Genomic DNA, 15,626 nt, shown 5'->3' with positions numbered 1-15,626 from the left:
TCTAGATATTTCATAATATATAATATAAAAAAACAGAAAAAAGAAAAGAAAAAAGATATGCAAAAATAACTAAACTACTAATCAAATAGCTAATAAAGAAGAAAAAAAGCAAAAAAAGAAAAAAAAAGAAAGAAAAACTAGAAAAGGAAAAAAAGGGCTGTCTATAATATCTCACAAGAATACATAATCATCAGTGTCGTCAACTCCGATCCTCTCAACATAATTAAGATTAAAGCTGAAAAAACAAATAGGTTTGGAACAGGGTCATATTACATCATATGAAAATATTGAATAAATGGTCTCCATATCTTTTCAAACTTAATAGAAGTATCAAATACACCACTTCTGATTTTTTCTAAATTTAAACATAACATAGTTTGAGAAAACCAATGAAATACAGTGGGAGGATTAATTTCCTTCCAATTCAGCAAAATAGATCTTCTAGCCATTAGAGTGAGAAATGCAATCATTCGACAGGAGGAAGAAGATAAATGAAGCAAGTCCATCATTGGTAAATCAAAAATTGCGGTATTTATCTAATAAATATAATTTGCCTAGATTTCATTTTTTTAGATATTTACAGATTAGGCATTTTTTAAGTACTGTACTTCCTACGTTTCCAAATTTTGTGTCCTCAGATATTTTGGAGAGTTTGAATTAAACCCTTTTCAAAAAGGGCTTCTTTCAAAACTTTATAATATAATTATGAAGATACGTTCAGAGCCCCTTTATAAGACAAAAAATGATTGGGAAAGAGAGCTTAACCTTATTATTCCTATTGAGAATTGGGATAAAATTCTTCAATTAGTTAATACATCATCTATATGTGCCAAACATTCATTAATACAATTTAAGGTCGTACATAGGGCCCATATGTCCAAGGATAAATTAGCTCATTTTTATTCTTATATAAATCCTATTTGTGATAGATGTCAATCTGAAACAGCGTCTTTAACTCATATGTTTTGGTCATGTCCGCTTTTGAAAAAATATTGGAAAGATATTTTTGATATTATCTCTGCGGCTCTATGACTCATATGAAACATACCATCTCCTGCCTAAGAAGCAACTTTGATCCATTCCAATTTGCCTACCAGAGCAACATGTCCACTGCAGATACTGTCTCATTGGCTCTTCAACCCTGGAACATCTGGACAGCGAAGATGTATTCATCAGGATCCTCTTTAGCAACAGCTGCTCAGCGTTCAATACCATCCTCCCTTCAAAACTAATCAATAAGCTTCAAGACATTGGCCTCAATACCTCCGTGTGCAATTGGATCTCCAATTTCCGCACTTGCAGACGCCAGTCAGTTTGCATTGGCAACAACCTCCCTTCAACGGTCTCCATCAGCATATGTGCACCACAAGGCTGTGTGCTTAGTCCACTGCTCTACTCACTTTATATTTAAGATTGTGAGGCTAAGCACAACTCCAGTGCCATATTTAAGTTCGCTGACAACACCACTGTTGTAGGCCGAATCAAAGGTGGTGATGAATCAGCAAATAGGAGGGAGACTGAAAATCTGGTTGAATGTCAGCAAGATCAAAGAGCTGATTATTGACTTCAGGACGAAGTACCGGAAATCCAGGAGGCAGTCCTCATTGGGGGATCAGAGGTGGAGAGGGTCAGCAACTTGAAATTGCTCATTGTGATCTTCCCTTGGCCCAGCACATAAGTGCAATGATGAAGAAAGCATAGCAGTGCCCCTACTTCTTTATAAGATTCAGCATACCTAAAATTTTATCTTAAAAAACACCTGTAAATGTGTGGTGGAGAGTTTATTGACTGGCTGCATCATAGCCTGTTATGGAAATGCCAATGGCCTTGATATTAGAATCCTGCATAAGGTAGTGTATACAGCCCAGTCCATCACGGGTAAATCCTTCCTCACCATTGAGCACATCTACATGGAGCGCTTCATGGAGCACATCTACAAAGCAGCTTCTATCATCAAGGACCCTCCACCACTCAGATCTTCACTGTCGCCATCAGGAAGGAGGTACGGGAACCTCTGGACTCACATCACCAAGTTCAGGAATTACCCTCAACCATCAGATTCTTGAACCAGAGGGGATAACTTCACTCAACTTCACTCACTCCCTCACGGAACAGTTCCCACAACCAATGGACTCACTTTCAATGACTCTTCATTTCATGTTGTCAGTATTTATCGCTTATTTATTATTAATATGTTTTTTTTCTCTTTCAGATTTGCAGTTTGTTGTTTTTGCACATCGGTTGTTTGTCCGTCCTGTTGGGTGAGGTCTTTCATAGATTCTTCTATGGTGACACAAATGTACTTTGATAAATCTACTTTGAAGTTGAATCATTTACTTTGAACTCTCAACATTCCTGAAAAGGATGGGTTGGAAGTTTGGAGGTTTGCATACCTCAATGGGCCAGGGAGCCATGCTGGCTGGACTCAGGGCTTTCTGCTTTGGCTCTTGGTAGGGTCACCCATGCCAAACAGGTCAAAGGGTAGAGGGCAGACTATCAGTGATCCACCGGTCCTCCAGGTTCAGAGGTTCAAGCTAAGGCTAACAAACCTGACTGATCAAACAAAATTTCTACAGAGTGGCAGAGCTGTTGTGCTAGGTGATTCCATGGTAAGGGGAATAGAGAGGAGCTTCTGTGGCCGCAATCGGGACTCCCGGGTGCAAGGGTCAGAGTTGTCTTGGAGAGGCTGCAGGGCATTCTGAGAGGGGAGGGTGAGCAGCCAGCTGTCGTGGTGCATGTAGGTTCTAATGATGTAGGAGGAAAGCAGGGTGAGGTCCTACAAGCTGAATTTAGGGAGCTAGGAGATAAATTAAAGAGCAGGACCTCAAAGGTAATGATCTCAGGATTATTACCGATGCCACATGCTAGCCAGATTCAGAATAGCAGGATAACTAGAATGAATATGTGGCTTGAACGGTGGTGCAGGAGGGAGGGTTTCAGATTCTTGGGGCATGGGAACTGCTTTTGGGGGAGGTGGGACCAGTACCATCCGGACAGACTACATCTGGGCAGGGCCAGGATCAATGTCCTAGGGAGATTGTTTGCTAGTGCTGTTGGGGAGGCTTTAAGCTAATATGGCAGGAGGATGGGAACCCACACAGAAAAGAGAGGGAAGTGATGCAGAGACCAAAGCTAGAGATAGTGAAGAAAAAAGTAAGAGTAGAGTGCATAAAAGTAAAAAGCAAAAATCTCATAGGTCACTAGATTCTAAAAGGACAATGAGTGTAAGGGCACTTTATCTAAATGCCCGTAGTGTTAGAAACAAGGTTAGTGAACTTGTAGCACAGATCAGTACCAAGGCATATGATTTAGTGGCCATTACAGAAACCTGGTTGCAAGGTGGAGATAACTGGGAATTAAATGTCCAAGGGTATCAGGTATTACGGAAAGATAGACAGGAAGGCAGAGGAGGTGGGGTGGCGCTCTTGATTAGGGATGAGATCAGGGTGATTGTGAGAGACGATATAAGATCGACAGAGCAGAATGTTGAGTCCATCTGGGTAGAGATTAAGAATAGTAAAGGGAAAAAAACATCAGTGGTGAGCATTGTCTATAGGCCACCTAATAAAAATATTGCAGTGGCAGAGGTGATTAACCAAGAAATAACTGAGGCTTGTAAGAACGGAACGGCAGTTGTCATGGGGGATTTTAACTTCCACATAGATTGGGTGAACCAGGTTGGTCAAGTAAGTCTTGAGGAGGACTTCATAGAATGCATCCATGATGGCTTTCTTGAGCAGCATGTTAGTGAACTTACAAGGGAAAATGCCATCTTAGATCTAGTCCTGTGCAATGAGAGAGGTAATATCAACGATCTTGTAGTCAGGGATCCTCTTGGAAAGAGTGATCATAGTATGATTGAATTTTGCATTCAGATGGAAGACAAAATAGTTAGATCTAAAACTAGTGTATTATGCTTGAACAAGGGAGACTACAACGGGATGAGGGAGGAGTTGGCTAATGTGGATTGGGAGCACAGGCTACTTGGTAGGACAGTTGAGGAACAGTGGAATACTTTCAAAGAGATCTTTCACAGTGCTCAACAAAAGTATATTCCAGTCAAGAATAAGGACAGTAAGTGTGGGGAGAGCCAGCCTTGGGTAACTAAGGAAATAAAAGATAGTATCAGATTAAAAGCTCATGTGTACAAAGTTGCAAAGAGCAGTGGGAGACTGGAGGATTGGGACAATTTTAAAAAGCAACACAGAACAACTAAACAAGAAATAAGGAAAGGGAAGATAGAGTATGAAAGTAAATTAGCACAAAATATAAAAACATAGCAAAAGTTTTATAAATATATAAAGCAGAAGAGAGTGGCTAAAGTCAACACAGGTCCCTTGGAAGATGATAAGGGCAAATTGATATTGGGTGAAATGGCTGAAGCATTGAACGACTATTTTGTATCGGTCTTCATGGTGGAGGACACGTCTAATATGCCAAAGAGGATGTTATGGACGAAATGGGAGGTGAGGACCTCGATAAAATCACTGTCACTAAAGAGATAGTGACGAGCGAACTAGAGGGCCTGAAGGTGGATAAGTCCCCTGGTCCTGATGGGATGCATCCCAGGGTGCTGAAGGAATTGGCGAAGGTTATAGTAGACACATGGGTAATCATTTATCAAAACTCTCTAGACTCTGGGAAGGTCCTGGCAGATTAGAAGACAGCAAACGTCACGCCACTTTTTAAAAAAGGATGTAGGCAAAAGACAGGCAACTAAAGGCCAGTTAGCTTAACATATGTAGTCGGGAAAATCCTTGAAGCTGTCATTAAGGAAGAAATAGCGAAACATTTAGAAAGGAGTGGTTTCATTAGACAGACGCAGCATGGATTCAGAAAGGGCCAGTCCTGTTTGGCAAACTTACTGGAGTTCTTTGAGGATATAATGAGTGCAGTGGATAGAGGGGAACAGGTGGATGTTGTATACTTGGATTTCCAGAACGCGTTCGATAAGGTGCAGCGCAAGAGACTTATAAATAAGATATGGATGCATGGAGTTGGAGGAAGTGTATTGGCATAGTATATTGGATAGTGGATTGGTTAGCCAATAGAAGGCAGAGAGTTGGTATAAATGGGTGTTTCTCTGGTTGGTAGTCAGTGGTGAGAAGGGTGCCACAGGGGTTGGTGCTGGGCCTGCAGCTGTTTATCATTTATATTGATGATTTGGAAGAGGGGACTGAGTGTAGTAAATTGTACAGAGGATGTGGAGAGTCTGCAGAGGGATATAGATAGGTTAAGTGAGTGGGCCAAGATCTGGTAGATGGAATACAACGTTGGTAAATGTGACGTCATCCACTTTGGAAGGAATAATAGAAGAGTAGATTATTATTTAAATGGTGAAAGATTGCAGCATGTTGTTGTGCAGAGGGACTTGGGAGTGCTTGTGCATGAATCACAAAATGTTGGCTTGCAGGTATAACAGGTTATTAAGAAGCAAACGGAATGTTGGCCTTCATTACTAGAGGGATTGAATTTAAGAGCAGGGAGGTTATGCTGCAACTATACAGGGTACTGGTGAGGCCGCACCGGGAGTACTGTGTGTAGTTCTGGTCTCCATACTTGAGGAAGGATATACTGGTTTTGGAGGCAGTGCAGAGGAGGTTCACCAGGTTGATTCCAGGGATGAAGGGATTAACCTATGAGGAGGGATTGAGTTGCTTGGGACTATACTCTGGAATTCAGAAGAATGAGAGGGGATCTTATAGAAACATACAAAATTTTGAAAGGGATAGATAAGATAGAAGTAGGAAAGTTGTTTCCATTGGTAAGTGAGACCAGAACTAGGGGACATTGTCTCAAGATTCAGGGGAGAAGATTTAGGATGGAGATGAGGAGAAACTGTTTTTCCCAGAGAGTGTTGAATCTCTGGAATTCTCTGCCAGGGAAGCAGTTGAGGTTTCTTCACTAAATATATTTAAGAAACAGTTAGATAGGTTTTTACATAGTAAGGGAATTTAAAAGGTGTTTTAAAAGGAATAGGATGGGAGGTAGAAAAGGGGGGGTTGCATTGCTGGTCAGGGATAGTATTACGTCTATAGAAAGGGAGGACGCTGCAGAGCGAGTGTCCATGGAGTCAGTCTGGGTGGAAGTCCGAAATAGGAAGGGATCAATCACTGTGCTGGGAGTAGTCTAGAGGCCCCCAAATAGCCCTCAGGACACCGAGGAGCAGATAAGCAGGCAGATTTTAGAATGGTGCAGGAAATACAGGGTAGTAGTTATGGGTGATTTCAACTTCCCTCATATTGACTGGCACCTCCTGAGTGCAAGAGGGATAGATGGGGCTGAATTTGTCAGGTGTGTTCGAGAAGGATTCCTGACGCAGTATGTGGACCGGCCGACGAGAGGAGAGGCTTTACTTGATCTAGTTCTGGGTAATGAACCCGGTCAGGTGGCGGACCTCTTGGTGGGGGAGCATTTTGGTGAGAGTGACCACAACTCCCTTAGCTCCAGCATAGCTATGGAAAGGATAAAATCAGACAAAATGGTAAAGTGCTTAACTGGGGAAGGGCTAACTTTGAAGGGATGAGGCAGGAAATAGCGAGAGTAAATTGGTAACAGATGTTCAAAGGGGAAAGCACAGAAGTAATGTGGGAGAAGTTTAGGGACCACTTGAGCTGGGTTCAGGATAGGCTTATCCCACTGAAAAGGGAACTGTGGCTGATGAAACCCATGAGGCAACTCGTCAAGAGGAAAAAGGATGCATATGCTTGATATAAGAAGCAAGAAGTGGGGGGGCTCATGAGATGTAGAGGCGGAAGCATGGATGAGTAAGTTTGCGGATGACACGAAGATTGGAGTTGTAGATGGAGCTGTAGGTTGTCGAAGGTTACAAGAGGATATAGACAGGCTGCAGAGTTGGGCAGAAAAATAGCAGATGGAGTACAATCCGGACAAGTGTGAGGTGATGCATTTTGGAAGGACAAATCAGAAGACTGAGTACAGGATTAATGGTCAGTTATTTAAGAGTGTGGATGAACAAAGGGACCTTGGGGTTCAAATCCATACATCCCTCAAGGTCGCTGCGCAGGTTGATAGGGTAGTTAAGAAGGCCTATGGGATGCTAGGCTTCATTAACAGGGGGATTGAGTTCAAGAGTAGAGAGGTCATGTTGCAACTCTACAAATCTCTGGTGAGACCGCACTTAGAGTATTGCGTTCAATTCTGGTCACCTCATTACAGGAAGGATGTGAAAGCTATGGAGAGAGTGCAGAGGAGATTTACCAGGATGTTGCCTGGTTTGGAGAACAAGTCATATGAAGCAAGGTTAGCAGACCAGGGACTTTTCTCTTTGGAGCGTAGAAGAATGAGAGGGGACTTGATAGAGGCCTACAAGATTATGAGAGGCATAGATAGGGTGGATAGTCAGCACCTGTTTCCCAGGGCACCAATAGCAAACACCAAAGGGTATATGTACAAAATTAAGGGAGGAAAGTTTAGGGGAGACATCAGGGGTAAGTTTTTTACACAGAGGGTTGTGAGTGCCTGGAATGACTTGCCAGGGATGGTGATGGAGGGTAAAACATTAGGGGTATTTGAGAGCTTCTTGGACAGGCACATGGATGAAAGAAAAATAGAGGGTTATGGGGTAGTGTGGGTTTAGTACTTTTTTTTAAGGATTTTATGGGTCAGCGCAACATGGAGGGCTGAAGGGCCTGTGCTGTGCTGTAGTTTTCTATGGTTCTATGGAATTAAGGGTTACGGGGAAAAGGCAGGTAGATGGAGCTGAGTTTACGGACAGATCAGCCCTGATCTTATTGAATGGCAGGGCAGGCTCGATGGGCCGGATGGCCTACTCCTGCTCCTATATCTTGTGTTGTTCTTGTGTAAACAGCAATGAAGTATGAATCTCCTGATAGCCACTTTAACACATAGGAACAGAATTAGACCATTTGGTCCATCCAGTTTGCTCTGCCATTCCATCACAGCTGATTTATTAACCCTCTCAACCCCATCCTCTTTTTGTCTCCCTAGGTTTCAATCAGATTCCCCTCATTATTCCAAACTCCAGTGAGCACAGGCTCAGAGCCATCCAGTGCGCCTCATATGTTAACCCTTTCCCTGCTGGGATCGATCTCGTCAACCCCCTCTGGACTCATTGCAATGGCAGCATATCTTTTCTCAGGTAAGTGGCCCGAAGCTGCTCAGAGTACACGTGGTCTGACCAGAGTCATTCTCGACGCTCAGAAGCACGAAGGACAGGAAAAGAGTAGGAGGGGGCAAGGAAGTCCTGGGAATGTCGGATGCTTGGAACATGAGGTTGATGCATAGGCAGCTTACGCTCAGTGGCCACGTTATTAGGCCCCTCGTGTATGTTCAGCTCCATGACAGACCGTCCCAAGCCCAGCCGTGAAAGGGGGAGGGTTAGGCATGGGGTTAGCAACCCCATCCCATAAAAAGCAACACACACAGAAAGCTGGGGGAACCCAGCAGGCCAGGCAGCATGGGAAAGAAGTACAATCACAATCCGGGCCATCATCCGCAGGCAGGACTGGAGGTAAAAAGTCGAGGAGTAGATTTAAAAAGTGGGGGAGGGGAGAGAAACCCCAGGTGACAGGTGAAACTGCGAGAGGGAGGGGTGAAGTAGAGAGCTGGGAAGCTGACTGGTGAAAAAGACACAGGGCTGGAGGAGGGGGAATCTGATCGGAGAGGACAGAAGGCCATGGAAGAAAGAAAAAGGGGGGAGGAGCACCAGAGAGAGGCAATGGGCAGACAAGGAGATAAGATGAGAGAGGGAAAAGGGGATGGGGAATAGTGAAGTGGGGGGGGGGTAGACATTACCGGAAGTTTGAGAAGTTGATGTTCATGCCATCAGGTTGGAGGCTCCCCAGATGGAACGTAAGGTGCTGTTCCTCCAACCTGAGTGTGACCTCATTCACGACAGTAGAGGAGGCCATGAATTGACTTATTGGAATAGGAATGGAAAGTGGAATTAAAATGGGTGGTCACCGGGAGATCGCGCTTTTTCTGGCGGATGGAGCGTAGGTGTTCAGCGAAGTGGTCTCCCGGTCTACTTCGGATCTCACCAATACACAGGGGGCCACACCAGGGGCGCCAGACACAGTATATGACCCCAACAGACCCACAGGTGAAGTGTCGCCTCACCTGGAAGGACTGTTTGGGACACTGAATGCTGGTGAGGGAGGCGGTGTAGGGACAAGTGTAGCACTTGTTCCGCTTACAAGGATAAGCGCCAGGAGGGGGATCAGTGTGGAGGGACGAATGGACAAGGGAGTGATCCCTGTGGAAAGCAGATCCTGTAAAAACCCAGGGCTACAGAGACACCAACAGGAGCTCCATGGAGAGGAATGATCATTGAAGCTTGGCCACATCTGGGACAAACTGCAAGACTGGCTGATGCACCATCAATAACTCTCTGAGACGTGAGGTGAGATATCGGCTTTTATTGACTGGAAGAAAGAACAAGCAGCAATTGACCACCATGCTACATAGTCTCCAGGAGACTGAGGGCCGGGCTCAGGCCTCAATCTCCTTTATACAGGGGTCTGTGGGAGGAGCCACAGGAGCAGTCAGCAGGGGGCGTGTCCAGACAGGTATACATAGTTCACCACACTGGCCCAGGGTAGGCTGTCAGCAGCCTATACCCCTGTAGTGGTGATGGGCTTTAGTAAGCAAGTGAGTGTATGTTCACGGTTTTCTGCGGCTCTAGCCTATCCACTTCAAGGTTCAACATGCTGTGTGTTCAGAGATGCTCTTCTGCACACCACTGTTGGTTACTTGTGTTACTGTTGCCTTCCTGTCAGTCTGAGCCAGTCTGGCCATTCTCCTCTGTCATCTCTCATTAACGAAGTGTTTTCATCCACAGAACTGCTGCTCACTGGATGTTTTTTGTTTCTCACACCATTCTCTGTAAACTCCAGAGACCATAATGCATGAAAAATCCCAAGAGATCGACAGAGATACACAAACCACACTGTCTGGTATCAACATTTATTCCACGGTCAAAGTCACTTCGATCACATTTCTTCCCATTTCTGATGTTTGGTCTGAACAACCGAATCTTTTGACCACGTCTGCATGTTTTTATACATTGAGTTGCTGCCACATGATTGGCTGATTAGATATTTGGATAATTAGATGTATCAAAGAAGAGCCACTGAATGTATATTAAAATGGAAATCATTGGGGGAGGATAGCCATGAAACTCTGGCAATGAGCTCCCCCAGCATATTTTTTGAATTGCTCAAGTGTTTGGTTTAAATCACTTTAAATATTTACCTGTATGAACCAGCCACCACCTTCTCCAGGTCAATTATCAGGAACTTTTCCAGGACCTGACCATTAAACTTCTTCCCGGACTTTGTACAGTAGGTGTCTCCCACCACACTCCGGATCCGCATGTTCTAGAGAGGGAGAAAGAAAACAACGGTATGTTTACTTGGGCCGAGAGCAGAGAGATGAATGAGCCAGCAATAGTCAGTACCACACACTGCCAGCTGGAGTTGTCACTATCTAGGGTGGTGAGTGTTGAATGGGTTCAGAACCAGTCACTCTCCCAGTGAACACACTTGCTAGCTCTGTCGGTTAGACTAACAGATGCCAATTAAGCATGTATAAGGAATGAGCTAGTATCATAAAAACTTGCAGTAAAACAATGCCCACAAAGGTGGTAAAAATGGACCAAGACTTTGACCTTTTTACCATAAGACCATAAGATATAGGAGCAGAATTAGGCTATTTGGCCCATCCAGCCTTCTCCGCCATTTTGTCATGAGTGATCGATTTCGTTCTCAGCCCCAATCTCCTGCCTTCTCCCTGTAATCCTTCACGCCCTGTCCAATCAAGAATCATCAGCCTCTGCTTTAAGTACACCCACAGGCTCTGCAGGGGCCTGTGGCAACGAAGCATGTTACACGTTTTACATGTCAGCGCGTCTGAGAGTCTGGGGCCAAGCACCGATGGTCAGAGACCCGAAGGTGGCCAGTCCTGAGGTTTGAGGCCTGAGTGTGTGTGGGAGTGGGCGGGTGTTACCTTGCTGTTGTGGCTTGTGTTGTTCTGCCGAGCGTTGTGGACATGTTGGCACCGGAACGTGTGGCAACGCCTGCAGCCTCCGGATGTGCTGGTTGTTAACGCAGACTACGTATCTCACTGAGAGTTTGGATGCACATGTGATCAATGAACCTGAATCGGACAGGTCTGGTCAGGTGCAAAGAACAATGGACTTGCAGCAGCATTACAGCTGCAAATGGTCAGGAGAGCAACATTCGCAAGAGAAACAGAAATTCAACACGACTTCTACACAATTAGAAAGCAGATTATCAAGGATGCTCTCTTCTCACTGCTGCCATCAGGAAGAAGATACAAAAAGCTCAGTGCCTGCGCCACCAGAATCAGGAACAGTTATAACCCTCAACTATCAGGCTCTTGAACCACTCAACTTCATTGCCCCATCGCTGAACTGTTCCCGCAGCCTACGTACTCTTTACCTCATTCTCAATATTTATTGTTTAATTATTCATTATTTTTCCCCTTTGTATTTGCACAGTTTGTTGTTTTTGCACATCAGTTGTTTGTCCATCTTGCTCTGTGTTTGTCCACCTTGTTCATTGATTCTATTGTGTTTCTGTGTATTTACTGTTAATGCTGGCAAGAAAACGAGTCTCAGAGTTAGTATACAGTGGACATTTACGTACTTGAGAAATAAATTCACTTCAAACTTTTGTTACGAATGTGCCACAACTCTGAGGGGCCGAAGGGTACAAAGTAGCCCCCTCCTTTTGGAGAATTGCAAGATCGCTATTAATTCGGGTCTGGGACCCAGGAAATGAGAGAGAATCCACAAGGTTTGGAATGTATCCTGGCCTCAGCGAAACAAAACCACTGATAACGGCTATTGTCTCTTGGAGATGGAATTGTGTATTGAGTACTGTACTATTCATTGAAGCCCCTCAGGGGATGACCAGAGTGGGCTGGTTGAGGGATTGCATCATCCCAACCTGATTGACATCTGAGACCCCGTGAGTCAGGATAAAAGAGGGTCTGGGGAACGACCCCTTCAGACGCCCCAGCAGAAACGCTAGAAATCCCGTGACAGTATTTAATAGCGACAGCTAGTGGGGAGCTTGTGTGTGTCCTTCCCTTGCCTGGGATTGGGGCCTTACCACGGAAGAACGGCTTTAGCTAAAGGAGAGGCCACAAGTGACCAGCCACACCAACGGGACTCTTGAAGGATCGAAATCATAAAAAGGAAAAGCTGGCAAGTTTCTAAAAATCTCTCTCTTGACTCCAACCAAAGGCTGCAGCCTGAATGAACTGAGTGACTTTTATATTTCCATCGGACAATACATTATCCCCTAGACAACGATAGAGCTTATTTCTTATTGATTATTATTATACCCGCACTTTTAGATTTAGTATTGACGACGTATATTATCTGTATGGTTGCATTGATATTATTTTTGTGTATTTTTACTAATAAATACTGTTAAAAATAGTACCATCAGACTTCAACGGACCTCTCTATCTTTGCTGGTAAGTGACCCAGTTACGGGGTTCGTAACAGTTTGAACACAAAAAAAAAGAGCCAAGATTCTGCAGATCTTTTGGATTACCAGTACTTGAAAGTCTAGGAATAGGACAGCCTTTGACAAAAATTGCTAAAACATAGTTGTGAGGTACAGAAAAAGATTGACCATGGATAATGTAATGCTAACCTTCAGCCTCCATAGGAGTGCTCAAACATCAGGAACGGTGTTTCAGCCCAGTTAAAACAACTCTGATCAAAGCATGTTTGGGATTTTGCAGCATTGGGAAGACGTGTTAACCCAGAAATGCATGGTGTTGCATGCATACCTGCCTCCCACCTGGAAAACTTCAATAAGTCCAAGACATATCTGCAATAGTATCAGCCTCTTGCACCATCCACTCAGTCTAACTGAGCAGAGTATGGGGGAAGGACCTGGTTACAGTTAACAGGAGACTGGGAGGGAAAAATGACAGCGCCGCATCCTTTCTTTCTTTTTCAATCTTTTTATCGAATTTTCCAAAAAACAGATACATAACAGTCATAATAGTACAAAGAGAGTGAGATTACATTGTTGGCAATTAACACATGAGTAAAAATTATAGATAACACCATATAATAGACCTCCCAAACCCTTACACCACATCCTAATTAGCTCCGGAGTCTTGCTTCAGGAAGGAGACACAATCAGAAGCAGAGTCAGGTTTATTATCAGTTATGCATGTTGTGAAGTTTGTTGGTTTGGGTGGCCCCTGTACAGTGCTATACGCAAAAAAAAATTAAGTTACAATAAGAAATATGTGTATATTATATAAATAAGTAGTGCAAAACGAGAGGAAAAAAGTGAGGTTGTGTTCACAATGCGTTCAAAAATCTGATGACAGGGTGAAGAAGTTGCTCCTAAAACACTGAGTATATGCCTTCGGGCTCCTGTACCTCCTCCTCAATGGTTGTAATGGGAAGAGGGCCTGTCCTAACCATTAACATGAGGAAGTCTACAGATGCTGGAAATCCAAAGTAACACAAACGAGATGCTGGAGGAACTCAGCAGGTCAGGCAGCATTTACGGAAAAGAGTAAACAGTCAATGTTTCGACCCTTCTTCGGGGCCAAGAAGGAAGGGGGAAGATGTCAGAATAAAGAAGTGGTGAGATGGGAAGGAGGCTGGCTGGACGGTGATAGGTGAAGCCAGGTGGGTGGGAAAGGTCAAGGGCTGGAGAAGAAAAAATTTCAGATAGGAGAGGAGAATGGACAATAGGAGAGAGGGAAGAAGGGGACCCAGAGGGAAGTAATAGGTAGGTGAGAAGAGGTAAAAGGTTAGAGTGGGGAACAGAGGCGGTGGTGGTGAAATTAATTCACCAGAAGAGAAATTTATATTCATGCCATTAGGTTGGAGGCTACCCATACAGAATATCAGGTTTTGCTCCTCCACCCTGAGGGTGGCCTCATCTTGGCACCAGAAGAGGTCATGGATCGACACATTGGAACAAAGGAGATCGGAATTATGGCAGTTGGTGCTAACCGTTTGTGGTTTGAGAGCTCCAGTAAAATGAGTCTTGTTCGACACCCGTTGCACAGGCTACACTGATGTAGCCTGTGTGCCTTGTATCGTAAAGGAATATTTTGGCATGTTTGGCAGGTACTGGCCACATATATGCAAATGAATTTGGGAGAAAAGGGGAAGAAGGGTGTGCCTTTCATGTTATTTGACATCACATCTGAACACGTAACAAACTGAACACCATATGCAAACTGGTTAACAATAACACGGTTTTCTTGTTCAGCTCATCTAAAAACACACTGGTGTATAAATACCATGGTGCTTTAGAACCATAGAACATTACAGCACTGAAACAGGCCTTTTGGCCCTTCTTGGCTGTGCTGAACCATTTTTCTGCCTAGTCCCACTGACCTGCACCCTGGCCCATATCCCTCCATACACCTTTCATCCATGTACCTGTCCAAGTTTTTCTTAAATGTCAAAAATGAGCCTGCATTCACCACTTCATCTGGCAGCTCATTCCACACTCCCACCACTCTCTGCGTGAAGAAGCCCCCCCTCAATGTTCCCTTTAAATTTTTCCCGCTTTACCCTTAACCCATGACCTCTGGTTTTTTTCTCCCCTGGCCTCAGTAGAAAAAGCCTGTTTGCATTCACTCTATCTATACCCATCATAATTTTATACACCTCTATCAAATCACCCTTCATTCTGCTACGCTCCAGGGAATAAAGTCCTAACCTATTCAACCTTTCTCTGTAAATCAGTTTCTCAAGTCCCGGCAACATCCTTGTAAACCTTCTCTGCACTCTTTCAACCTTATTAATATTCTTCCTGTAATTAGGTGACCAAAACTGCACACAACACTCCAAATTTGGTCTCACCAATGCCTTATACAACCTCACCATAACATTCCAACTCTTATACTCAATACTTATAAAGGCCAATGTACTGAAAGCTCTCTTTACAACCCTATCTACCTGTGACGCCACTTTTAGGGAATTTTGTATCTGTATTCCCAGATCCCCCTGTTCTACTGCACTCCCCAGTGCCCTAACATTTACCCCTTGTATGCTCTACCTTGGTTTTTCCTTCCAAAGTGCAATACCTCACACCTGTCTGTATTAAACTCCATCTGCCATTTCTCAGCCCATTTTTCCAGCCGGTCCAAATCCCTCTGCAAGCTTTGAAAACCATCCTCACTGTCCACTACACCTCCAATCTTTGTATCATCAGCAAATTTGCTGATCCAATTTACCACATTATCATCCAGACCATTGATATAGATGACAAATAACAATGGACCCAGCACTGATCCCTGTGGCACACCACTAGTCACAGGCCTCCACTCAGAGAAGCAATCCTCCACGACCACTCTCTGGCTTCTCCGACTGAGCCAATATCTAATCCAATTTACTACCTCACCATGTATACCTAGCAACTGAATCTTCCTAACTAACCTCCCATGCAGGACCTTGTCAAAGGCCTTACTGAAGTCCAAGTAGACAACATCCACTGCCTTCCCTTCACCCACTTTCCTGGTAACTTCCTCGAAAAACTCTAATAGATTGGTTAAACATGACCTACCACGCACAAAGCCATGTTGACTCTCCCTAATAAGTCCCTGTCTATCCAAATACTTGTAGA

The 15,626-nt window shown here is 44.1% G+C and overlaps 1 protein-coding gene across 1 annotated transcript in view; it reads right to left on the bottom strand.

Annotated features, from left to right (window-relative positions):
* Positions 1–15,626, bottom strand: part of fam83c (family with sequence similarity 83 member C) — a 45,498-nt gene that overhangs the window by 13,587 nt on the left and 16,285 nt on the right. Inside the window, exon 3 of the mRNA XM_059981205.1 lies at positions 10,237–10,361. Within this exon, the coding sequence (XP_059837188.1) occupies positions 10,237–10,361 (125 nt within the window). The remainder of the gene's footprint in view (positions 1–10,236; positions 10,362–15,626) is intronic.

Source organism: Hypanus sabinus, chromosome 9 (genome assembly GCF_030144855.1).
Source record: "Hypanus sabinus isolate sHypSab1 chromosome 9, sHypSab1.hap1, whole genome shotgun sequence".
In the NCBI taxonomy this organism is placed as follows: domain Eukaryota; kingdom Metazoa; phylum Chordata; class Chondrichthyes; order Myliobatiformes; family Dasyatidae; genus Hypanus; species Hypanus sabinus.
Note: the sequence above shows the minus strand (reverse complement) of the source record. Positions and strands in the feature narration are given on the sequence as shown.